At 40.8% G+C, this 12658-nt stretch overlaps 1 protein-coding gene across 4 annotated transcripts in view; it reads right to left on the reverse strand.

The window, feature by feature from the left end:
* The window catches only part of FCHSD2 (FCH and double SH3 domains 2), a 332064-nt gene that overhangs the window by 84865 nt on the left and 234541 nt on the right, over positions 1–12658 (reverse strand). For all 4 annotated transcript variants that reach the window (NM_001265957.1, XM_077961195.1, XM_015115119.3 and 1 more), the window contains 1 exon segment: positions 1102–1224. In NM_001265957.1, the coding sequence (NP_001252886.1) occupies positions 1102–1224 (123 nt within the window).

Genomic DNA, 12658 nt, shown 5'->3' on the forward strand with positions numbered 1-12658 from the left:
AAAAAGAAAAAAAAAAAAAGAATTGAACTGGATCTTTTAAAGTAGCAGCTATGAAATGCATATTTTTTTCTTTTTTTTTTTTTTTTTTTTTTTGAGACGAGTCTTGCTCTGTCACCCAGGCTGGAGTGCAGTGGCCGGATCTCAGCTCACTGCAAGCTCCGCCTCCCGGGTTTACGCCATTCTCCTGCCTCAGCCTCCCGAGTAACTGGGACTACAGGCGCCTGCCACATCACCCGGCTAGTTTTTTTGTATTTTTTTAGTAGAGACGGGGTTTCACCGTGTTAGCCAGGATGGTCTCGATCTCCTGACCTCGTGATCCACCCGTCTCGGCCTCCCAAAGTGCTGGGATTACAGGCTTGAGCCACCACGCCCGGCCTTGAAATGCATATTTTTAAAAAATGCATTCCTTTAGTCAGGAAACATTTATTGTGCATTTAATTTGTCAGACAAAAAACATTTAGTAACCACAGGAACAATTTATCTTCCAATGGATAGTTTCATGACTGCAAAACATTTTAATCTATTGAATCTTGAAGAAAAGTCATTACATTTATTTTCTCTGCATACAATGTGACATGTCAGCAAACTTGATGGATCTCAACACTTTTAAATGAAAAGACTGCTATCAAAGAATTACAGCATATAGATAATAGGGCTTAATTTGAAAAACAAACAAACAAACCAAGACATTGTTGTTTTTTTAACAATTACAAAATGCTCCTTTTCCCTTTGTGCTCTTTTAATACTCTTTGTACTGACACATGACCTGTTGTTTCCCCCATGTGAGCAGAGTGCATTTAAATTTTGAGCAGAATATAAAACGTTTAAACCTTTCTGAAAGGCAATGCACATGGCAATGGGCCAATGTTCTAAGCTACCTTGTATCATCACCTCTCTTTTTGCCCTTGGTGCCATCTTCACCAACTCATCACAAAGGAGAACAGAATCTCCTCCAACTTTGTTAGAAGGAATGCTGTTACCAGGAAATTTGTCTGTTAATGCATTCTTCTAATATCACTGGTACCTTCATTTTCTTTGTATGCAGAAATACTTTAGCTTCTAAGTTGGATAACACTACACGTTGCACCAAAGGTAACTTACCTTGCTGGAGTTTTCTAATAAAAACTGGAATGTGTTCTGCACAGCTTGACATGTTTCTAGCTCAGTCCGGCTGAAGGCTATTAAATAATCCTTGAGATGATCATACACATTTCCATCAAGAGCCTGTAATGGAGTAAATAAAAGCAAAAAAAATTATAGTAAAGCTTTGACACATGATACCTTCTGTCTATGAGAAAAGTAGGTATGTTCAGTTTAAAATCTATTATTAATAATAAATGGACAAAAGATATAGATTGTAAGTAAATATGAACAGTTAACAATCACTTGAGAAAATGTTGAATCTCTCCAATAAACAAGAACTAAAAGAGGTAAGATCCAATATTGGTAAAGCTGTGGGAAAACAGGACACAACTTAGAGACAAAATGCGTGGGTTCTGATCTTTGCTCATCTGCTTAGGTGCAGGAGTTAAGTGAAATAATAAATGTGAAAGGATGCAGGTGCAGTGCCTGGAAAAGAGTAGACACTCTATAATATAAATTTCCTCCGTTTTCCCCCTATCATTATTGGTAGGATTATACATTGGTATATGTATATTTACTAAACAGCAGTGACAGAAAAAACACAATAGAAATATTAAAAAAAAGAAAAGTGGGGCCGGGCGCGGCAGCTCACGCCTGTAATCCCAGCACTTTGGGAGGCCGAGGCGGGCGGATCACAAGGTCAGGAGATCGAGACCATCCTGGTGAACATGGTGAAACCCCGTCTCTACTAAAAATACAAAAGAATTAGCCAGGTGTGGTGGCGGGCGCCTGTAGTCCCAGCTTCTCGGGAGGCTGAGGCAGGAGAACTGCTTGAACCCGGGAGGCGGAGGTTGCAGTGAGCCAAGTTTGTGCCACTGAACTCCAGCTCTGGGTGACAGAGCAAGACTCAGTCTCGGTAAATAAGTAAATAAGTAAATAAGTAAGTAAGTAAATAAATAAATAAATAAATAAGGTTGTCTTTTTGTTGTTGGGTTGTAAGACTCCGTTACATATTCTGGATACTAGATTCTTACAACATGTATTATTTACAAATATTTTCTCCCATTTTATGGGCTGTCTTTTCACTTTCTTGAAAGTTTCTTTTGATGTAAAAAAGTTTTACTTTAAAAAAAATGAGATAAGGTCTTGTCATGTTTCCAAGGCTGGACTCAAACTTCTGGGCTCCAGTAATCCGTCTGTCTCAGCCTCCCAAATAGCTGGGACCACAGGCACTCACCAGGACCATAGGCACTCACCACTGCATCCGGCTTATAAGTTTTAAATTTTGATGCAGTCTAACTTAGCTATTTTTCTTTTTTTTTTCTTTTCTTGAGACAGTCTTGCTCTGTCCCCCAGGCTGGAGTGTAGTAGCGCCATCTCGGCTCACTGCAAGCTCTGCCTCCCAGGTTCATACCATTCTCCTGCCTCAGTCTCCCAAGTAGCTGGGACTACAGGTGCCTGCTACCACACCTGGCTGTTTTTTTTTGTTGTTGTTTGTTTGTTTGTATTTTTGTATTTTTAGTAGAGATGGGGTTTCACCGTGTTAGCCAGGATGGTCTTGATCTCCTGACCTCGTGATCCGCCCACCTTGGCCTCCCAAAGTGCTGGGATTACAGACGTGAGCCACCATGCCTGGCCCAGCTATTTTTCTTTTGTTGCTTCTGTGTTGGTATTATATCTAAGAATCCTCAATGGAAGTCTTCCATTGTATCTTATGTTTGGCTGTTCCATTAAACTTTTACTATGTTTTTTTTGTTTGTTTGTTTGTTTGTTTTTTTTAAATACACAAATTCTGTCCCAAAAGCACTGAGTAATAAAGCTGCACCTTCTATAGTGCTTACACCACTAGATGACACCATGGAGCACTTCAAATTTAGGCACTGCAAATATTTTTACTATGATTTCCATGTAATTATGTAACATCACCAGAGACACTGCTGGTGTTAAGCCTGAATAAATTTCCTACATCAGGACATACTTTTCCTGAACTTGTTTAGAAAAAGAAACATATAACATCTTCTGATATAAGGTTTCTGCCTTAGAAATGGTCTTGGTGGACAATCATAACATGATTATGCTTTGGCAGGAAACCACTGGAGTATTTTATTTGAGTACAGCAAATGGTAATACAGGCATCATGAGCTCAAAAAAAAAAAAAAAAAGCACGAATTTTAAGGTGAACCAAATACCCACACAGTTTCTATTATCTCAGTAAAATATAAACAGTATCCACTGTGCCTGGGCTCTGTGCTAGCTATATGGGTCTGAGTGAGAGGGAGGAAAAAAGTTGAAAAAAAAAGTACCAAAGTTCTGCTGGTACTTCTGTTTTTGACCTTACTATAATCAGGATTATTTCTGATTATAGATATTTCTCACTAAAGGCAATGTACTATTAATTTTGATAGAAGTATATCACAAATCAGGAATTATACTTTCACTCAGCTTCTTAAATCCTACTTTAAAAAATCTAGCTGGGTACCGTGACATGTGCCTATGATCTCAGCTACTTGGGAGGCTGAGGCAGGAAGACTGTTTGAGCCCAAGTGTTTGAATCTGCAGTGATCTATGATCGTGCCACTGCACCCCAGTCTGGGCAACAGAGCGGGACCCTGTCTTTAAAATAAATAAATAAATGAATAAATAAATAAATAAATTTCTAAACACTTTATAAAGACATTTAAGAAGTAATTTGTTGTTATAGTATATTTCACTTCAGCAATAAAACAGATATTATCTCATCATGAGATAATAACTGACGCATGTATCCCAGGGTCCACCAGTAGACACGATTATCGAAATGGCTGCCAAAGCCTTACCAAAGTGATGGCAGTGGCTGCTGCCATCATGCTGGCCACAGCAGGGAAGTACTGCTGGGGCTGCACACTCCATGGAGCCAGTGGCTCCGGAGCCCTGCCCCTTCTGAGTTGGGATGGGAGCTCCCCAGGTACCACTGCAGTTGCCCAAACTGCAGCTGCAGACCCTGGCCTCCTGGTCTACGGAGCAGGCAGGAGCCCCACCCTCCTGAGAGGGGCTACAGCTGCCCAAACTGCAGCTGTGGATCCGAGCTTCCCTGTGTTCCCAGAGGAGGGCCAGGAAGGGTCCCCTGCCCCTGTCCCTTGCTGGCTTGGGGATGTCTGTTCCCGCTGCCTGGCCTCTCTCTTCTGGAGCCCACTCCGATCAGCGGGGTTGGGACTGAGCCCTAGGGCCTTGAATAGCAGCGGGAGGCAGAGTCCTGGGCAGAAGAGGGTGGGTTCCCAGTAAGGCCCCACCTTCAAGCCACGGACGGCCTGAAGACTGGGGGTTGGACTGCCAGTCCGGCAGACCAGAGTGGGGACTGGTGGTCCCTCTTCTGGGCCTTCCCATGGCTGCCCATAGACCAATCTGCACACACTTCCCCCATTTTGAGGTCCATAAAAGCCCTGGGCTCAGCCAGAGCAGGGCAGAGGATGGCCAGAGGAAGAAGAGGGCAGAGAGAGGATGGGACGATCAGTTGCAGAGAGGAGTATTCTCTCTGCTAATAGCTGGAGACGATGGGAAGGCCAGCTGCAGAGAGGAGCACTCTCTCCACTGAAAGCTGCAGAGACAACCTGCCAGCAAAGAGGAGCTACTCTCTCTGCTGAGAGCTTCAGAGACCTGCAGAGACATCCGAATGACTTGCCTGTGGAGAAAAGCCACCCTCTCCAGGGCCTCCTCTCTGCTGAGACCTGACACTCCAAGGGACGATATGCCTACAGGGAGGAGCTACCCACTCCTCTGAGCTGCTCCAACAGTAAATAAAACTCTTCTTCTTTACCCTTCACTTGTCTGCCTACCTCATACTTCCTGGACACAGGACAAGAACTCGGGCAAAGGCGCCATGGCCACAGAGGTTTCTAGCCAGAAAAACTGGTACCCCAGAGATCCCGTAACAAAAGGAGGCTGATTAGATATACTGAACTTTTGTTGATAGTTTTGAATTTGATGTAGAAGCATCTTTCTTCACTTACGTTGGCAGAATATCAACCAGAATTATACAGATGTGCATTATTTAACATAAAAGAGTTAAAAAATGGCAACTTGGTGCACTAGTAGTACCTAACTACTTATATGAAAAAGATTTACTTCCAACAGGGATTTGAACCATTCTTTTAAAAAAGGTAAATCCCTACTTAATAGTAATAAATCCTAGTTTTTACTATCTTAACAGTTCACAAGCACAAATGTATTTCAGTCCTGCCCTCTCTTCTTTTCTGGATAGGCAAAAAACTCTGTAAGCCTTTAAGAGTAAGGAAGATCCTTCAGATATGAGCTGTCTTCCATTTTCTAAGGTCTAACTAAACCAACTTTAAGTATGCCTAAGAATCACTGCAGAGCTTATAAAAGCACAGATTGTTTCAGAGCAGTGAGGCTATTCTGTATGATACTACAATGGTGGATACATGTCATTATACATTTGTCTAAACTGATAATGTACAATACAAAGAATGAACCCTAATGTAAACTATGAATTTGGGGTGATGATGATGGTGTCAATGTATGTTCATCAATTGTAATAAATGTGCCACTCTGATGGGGGATGTTGATAGTGGGAGGAATTGTATGTAGGGGAAGGGAGTGTAAGGGAAATCTCTGTACCTTCTGTTGAATTTTGCTGTGGAACTAAAACTGCTCTAAACAATAAAGTCTGCTTAAAAAAACAGAAACACAAATTGCTGGGCCCCACCCAGAGTCTCTGATTCAGCAGGCTGAATGTGGGCCCTAAGAGTCTGCATTTTCTAACAACTTGCCACTGGCCTGGAACCATACTTTGAAAATTACTGGACTGCACAGTTACTTTAGCTGACTAGGTTGAGCATTTATGTGGACTTAAGATTCTGGTGACCCTCTGGAAGTAGAGTAGCTGCAGGCAGAGAAGCCTACCATCCTGAATAGGGTCAAGAGCACCAATAGGTACTGTTATTGTAGATGGATCAGCAGCTGTTTTCAACTGGGAATCATGCTCTACTTCAGATGCCAGACAGGAAAGAGCTTGAGCTCTGAAATCAGTTGGATGTAGGTTAGAATCCCAGAGCTTTTACTTACTTTATCATGTTGATGGTCTTCTCATTTATAATTAGGGAAAGTGGGAGTACCACATACTCTACAGGACATAGTGAAGATTAAATAAGGTAAAGGATGTGGTACAATGTTAGTCTTTCTTGCCTTGCTTTAAAATCATCAATGCATTGGCCACATATTGGGTAATGAGTACATGGGGGTCATTATACTGCCTTTTTTTTTCTTCAGTGTGTGTTGGAAATTTTTCATAAAAAAGCATAAAGAAAACCTGAATATCATATTAGGGAAAAAATTCCACAAAATTTTTTTCAGTGGCTCCCACTGTATATTTTGCAAAGTAGAAATTCTTCAGCAGGCATTGAAGATTCTTTACAATCTGGTCCCAACATAACTCTCTCTCATTAGCACCATCTCTCATCACTGTTCTCTGCATTACACTCTACATCCCAACTATACTGAGTCATTTTGGAAAATGACATTCACTTTCATGTTTCCAATGAAGTTACTCTCTTGGCCTAGAATGTCCTTCCCCCATTCTCTTCCACTTAAATGATAATAATAACGATGGTTAACACAGGCAACTAACATTTACTAATGGCTTACCGAGTTCCCAGTGCTTTACAAAACTGACTCAACTAGCTCTTCCTTAGCGTTCTCACAATATTCTTCTATGTGCTATATGGGTATTATTGCAAATCATGGATTGAATCTTATTTAAGTAGGTGAGAGGAGGCCCAAGTGATCAGAAACCTTTTTCAACGGAGATTAATCTTAAAATATCTTTTTCAGCTATTCAACACCCAGAATTCCCTGAATTTTAATTACCACCTTTGCAAGGCTGTGATACTCATTAACCTGCACATGAACTCATTTTCTGGTGGGTAAGATAGCTGGAGGCCTTCTGGCCTGGGTGAATTACTGCTAGTGTGCATAGAGTTAATGCAGGAGATACAAAAATTAAGAAATAGTTGGAATTCAAAGCACAGGAAGTAGATGAAAACCCTATGATTTGCTCCAGCCCCCTGCCTTAAACTGCAATTGTCTGAACCAATGACAGCATCTAGAGATGAAGTTCAAAGCAATTCTGGACAGTACTGTCTTAACATGGTTTGTGATTAGAAGGCAGATTGCATAAATATTTATATGCAATTTGATTAAAAAGCCAATGATTAGAATAGAAATAGTCCCAAAAATAGAACCAAAGAGCTTGAAAACGCTTTTTACAAACTCCCCATCATAATATTTAAAACACTACATTAAAACCGTTTATACACATGTCAGATTTTCCCAAAAGACCCTTAATTCCTTAAGAACAGGCAGCCCTTTCTTCCCTTTATCCTATCCTTAGCAGAGAAGGCCTCTAATAAATGATTATTGAAATGAATCAAACTGAGAAGGGTCTGGGCTACAAAAGCAGACCCCAGTTGTATAAGAGGGAAAGTACCAAAGAAACATTTTGAGAGTGAAGTAGAGAATGAGGCATTTATCTTAACTGGGTCATCTTTATTATGATGAAAAAAATAATATGTTGTGAAAGTTGATTATAAAAATTGGGTCATTCTTGTCATATCCAACTAAATCAATTGAGAGGCCAGGAGGAAAAAGCACTTAGGGCATATAATGTTGCTTTATGAATGTAATTCTCTGCAAGCCCACTGCTGAAACTGCCTGTGGTAACCTGAAACCAGTATTATCTAATAGCTACTGAAACAATCTGTTGTCACTCTAAGACTACCCACTTCTGTCTCTCACCAATCAGAGCTTGCCAGCTCCCCAAAACTTTACTAGTGCCAACCTTCTCTTTGTTCTTTGGACATAATGAAGATCACCCAATCTGTGTGCATGTCCCAAAATGCAACTCTTGTTTTCCAAATAAAACATTTTTTATTTAGAGATTCATTTCTGTATTTTCTTTGACTTCAACAATGTCATTGGCTGGGCGTGGTGGCTCATACCTGTAATCCCAGCAGTTTGGGATCAGGCGGATCACCTGAGGACAGGAGTTTGTAACCAGCCTCACCAACAAGGTAAAACCCTATCTCTACCATACAAGAATTAGCTGGGCGTGGTGGTGCCCATCCATAGTCCTAACTATTTGGGAGGCTGACGCATGAGAATTGCTAGAACCTGGGAGGGAGGCTACAGTAAGCCAAGATCGTGCCACTGCACTCCAGCCTGGGTGACAGAGTGAGACTCTGTCTCAAAAACAAAACAACAAAATGTAACTATTCAGACTGACACAACTTTTTAATTTTTAAAGGGTAGCAGGGGTTGAGGAGGAGGGAGGGATGACTAACGGGTACGAAAGAATAGAATAAGACCTACTATTTGATAGCATAATAGGGTGACTATAGTCAATCATAATTGTACATTTTAAAATAACTTAAGAGTGTAATTTGATTGTAACTCAAGTGACAAATGCTTGAGGGGATGGATACCCCACTTCCCATGATGTGCTTATTTCACACTGCATGCCTGTATCAAAACATCTCATGTGCCTCGCAAATATATATATATACACCTACTATGTACCCACAAAAAATTTTTTTTTTGAAAGGGAGTCTCGCTGTGTCGCCTAGACTGGAGTGCAGTGGTGCAATCAGGGCTCACTGCAACCTCTGCCTCCCAGATTCAAGTGATTCTCCTATCTCAGCCTCCTGAATAGCTGTTATTATAGGCTTGCACCACCATGCACAACTAATTTATTTATTTTTTTAATTTTTATTTATTTATTTTTTTAGTAAAGATGAGGTTTCACCATGTTCATGGATCAGGCTGGTCTTGAGCTCCAGACCTCAAGTGATCCATCTGCCTCAGCCTCCTAAAGTGCTGGGAATACAGGTGTGAGCCACCATGCCCAGCCTTAAATTTTTTTTTTTTTAATAAAATAAAAAATTTAAAAAACAATTAAAAAAAATAATTTCTAATTTTTAAAAATCTTCTGGCCATGCATGGTGGCTCACGCCCGTAATCCCAGCACTTCTGGAGGCCGAGGCGGGTGGATCACGAGGTCAGGAGCTCGAGACCAGCCTGGCCAAGATGGTGAAACCCCATCTCTACTAAAAATACAAAAATTAGCCAGGCGCAGTGGCAGGCACCTGTAATCCCAGCTACTCGGGAGGTTGAGTTAGGAGAATTGCTTGAACCTGGGAGGTGGAGCTTGCACTGAGCCGAGATCGCACCACTGCACTCTAGTCTGGGTGACAGAGCAAGACTCTGTCTCAAAAAAACAAAAAACTCTTCTTACATCTTGCATAACAGTATCCAACAAACAGCTATCAAATAGAATTGCACAGACAAACAGACAAGATCAGGTGGCTATGCATATATTCTTCACAAGATCTTGCAATAGTGTTCTGGGTCAATGTTCTTGTTTCATTGTTGTTTTAAATTTTTATCAGACTGACTTATATTTTGACTAGACACTACTTCCCTCCTCTGACTTTCAAACCTGTGCATCAAACTGCCTCTTAGACTGAATCATTCTCTTTTCCACCTGCTTTTCTTTTTGGGTTCCTCAGTGTGTGATGCCACTATTCACTTGCCTGCCTGTGGCAGAAAGCTGGAAGTCAAGATTTACTTTTCCCTCCGTCTTATCCCCCACATACTGTTAATGACCAAATCTTACTGATTCCACTTCTTAAATACTAACCAAACCCATCCCCTCCTCCTGATCTCCACAGCTACTCCCCTCTGGTCATCCTGTCTCATCCGGATTATTGCAGCAATCTCCTGTTGCCCTGCATCCAACTCTCCCTCTTACCAACTAATTTCCACACTGCAGCTAGGAGGATGTTTCTAAATTGTGTATTTTACTTGACTGCTGTATATTGTTCACTGGCTACCCATCACATCTAGGAAAAGGCTTTTAAAAAAATCATTATGGACCACATTATCTGAACTTGGCATACCTCTTCAGCTTCTTCACTTATTACTCACTCCCCGTTCTCCTTCCCTATTACACTTTCTCTACAATGCACAGTTTTTGGCTTCTCCAATATTCCTTTTTTGCCTCTGTGCTTTCACACATTCTTTTCTTCTGCCTTGACTACTCTCTGCTTTCTCTCCTGTGGTCTGGCTCACTCTTATCAGTCTTAGTATCTTCGCTTAATCATCTACTTGGATATCTCTGTTGTCTTTTTGCTTCATAATTCCTGATCATAGCATACAACCTCATGCTGGTGATATTTGTTTGTATGTCCCTCTTTTTGTTTAAGTTCCATAAAGGGAGGCATCAGGTCTGTTTACCATTCCATCTTCTGTGTTGAGTATAGAGTTTGGCATACTGGTAGTGCTCAATAAATATCTGTTCAATAAATAACACCAATCGGAATTCACATGATTACAAAAAATGAATAAACCTATACTTGAGCCCCATGACTGAGAAATCTAATGATATTACCTAACATCTATAAAACTGTATACAAGTTAAAGGAGTAACTGATTTCACAAAACTCTAATTCAGTAATTTTCAAATATTTTCAGTAGTGGCATCTTTTTATGTGGAATTCCAAGACATAAAATATATATAACCTTGTAAGCCTTCTTTCTTCTAGCAACAGATCCTGCTCTCCTGACCTCAGGGATAAACTTGCAGGGTAGGCAGATATGCAAGACACAACCTCAAACCACTGTCCTCTGCCCCTAATTACTGGGCGGAGGTGGTCCCTTGACCTAAATTAGGTCATCCCTGGGATAGATGCTGAAAGATTAGTCCAAAATGGCCTCTCCTTCCCACCAAATGGTTATTCTTCCTAGCAAGCAGATAGTGCCTACCTGTAGTGGGAAAGAATTAAACCAACTCACAGAGAAAAGCAGTGATGAGAAATTTGGCAAAGTGAAGATGGGAATGGTGGACAGAGGACAGGGGCAGTGTCCTTGAATTGGGTAGTTCTTGAGCAAGCACCATCTCATCCTTTCTGTGATCTGGTTACCTGAGCCAACAAATTCCTCTGTTTTGCCTAAGCTACTTTGACTGGGTCATTGTTATTTGCAATCAAAAGACTTTTTACTAAAGAGTAATAAATGATACCCAACTTATATTAGCCATATCCAAATTGTGTCTTTTGGTTGCATTGTAAGGAAAAAAAGTTGACTCACATGGACAATTAATTGCAAGTAATAATAATTCAATTGCTTGCCTTACTATTCCTGGTTCTCTTCAATTAAATAGATCTCAAAGCTTAAAGTAGACAATTTTCATGTCAAAGCTGAATTGCAAATACAACCCAAAAGTTGCATACATTTCTTACAAATTTAAAGTAAAGTAAAAACTATTTATTGCCAGGTACAGTGGCTCATGCCTGTAATTCCAACACTTTTGGAGGCTTAAGTGGGTGTATCACTTGAGCCCAGGAGTTCAGGACTAACTTGGGCAACATAGCAAGACTCCATCTCTACAAAGAATACAAAAATTAGCCAGGTGTGGTAGTATGTGGCTGTAGTCCCAGCTATTCAGGAGGCTGAGGTAGGAGGACTGCCTGAGCCCGGGAGGTTGAGGCTACAGTGAGCCATGATCACGCCACTGCACTCCAGCCTGGGCAACAGAGTAAGATGCTGTCTCAAAAAAAAAAAAAAAAAAAAAAAAAAAAAAAAAAAAAAAAGAGCTATTTAAAGCTTACAACAAATCATAAAAGTATCATAACAATAACAGTTTGAGAAGGGCACGTATGATGAAGATGCATCTGTATCTTGTCTAGCATTTTACATTTAAATGAGCAAAGCACAAGAATGTTCTTAAAGTACACTTGTTTAAGTGAACAGATACGCACAAATTTCAATTCAAAGAGACCTGTGTGAAGAGCCATGCTTTTTGTTTGTTTGTTTGTTTGTTTGTGAGACGGAGTCTTACTCTGTCGCTCAGGCTGGTGTGCAGTGGCACCATCTCGGCTCACTACAACCTCCACCTCCCAGGTTCAAGAGATTCTCCTGGCCCAGCCTCCCGAGTAGCTGGGATTACAGGTGCACACCACCACACCTGGCTAATTTTTGTATTTTTTAAAGTAGAGACGAAGTTTCACTATGTTGGCCAGGCTGGTCTCAAACTCCTGACCTCAGGTAATCCACTTGCCTCGGCCTCCCAAAGTGCTGGGATCATAGGCATGAGCTGCTGCCCTTGGCCGTAAATTTCTTAATCAATGATAGAATTCACATATGTATGCTCAGAAATGGCAGGATAAGCATTCTTTCAAGGTTTATATAAATGTGAGTTAATCTGGCAGTATGAACTCCTTGGTGGTCTCCAATATGCAAAAACTTGGTAGGTAATTTATCCAAATATACTTTAAAAAAATAGCCAAACTTTTTGACTATTTGATACAAATTTTTAGGGGAATAATTCTGTAATAATTGAGAAACTGAGAAACCATGGGACCTTTGACCAGCCATATGTTTTAATGACCCAGCAATGTTTTTAAACAATTGAATTTGAATGCCTTTAAGCAGCCACGTTCTTTCCAGGTAGCTATTAGGCCACACAGTCCCTTACACATTACCTCTGCCCTCTTTATTCATTTGACCTACTTGATCCCTAAAATCA

This window comes from Macaca mulatta, chromosome 14 (genome assembly GCF_049350105.2).
Source record: "Macaca mulatta isolate MMU2019108-1 chromosome 14, T2T-MMU8v2.0, whole genome shotgun sequence".
Classification (NCBI taxonomy): Eukaryota; Metazoa; Chordata; class Mammalia; order Primates; family Cercopithecidae; genus Macaca; species Macaca mulatta.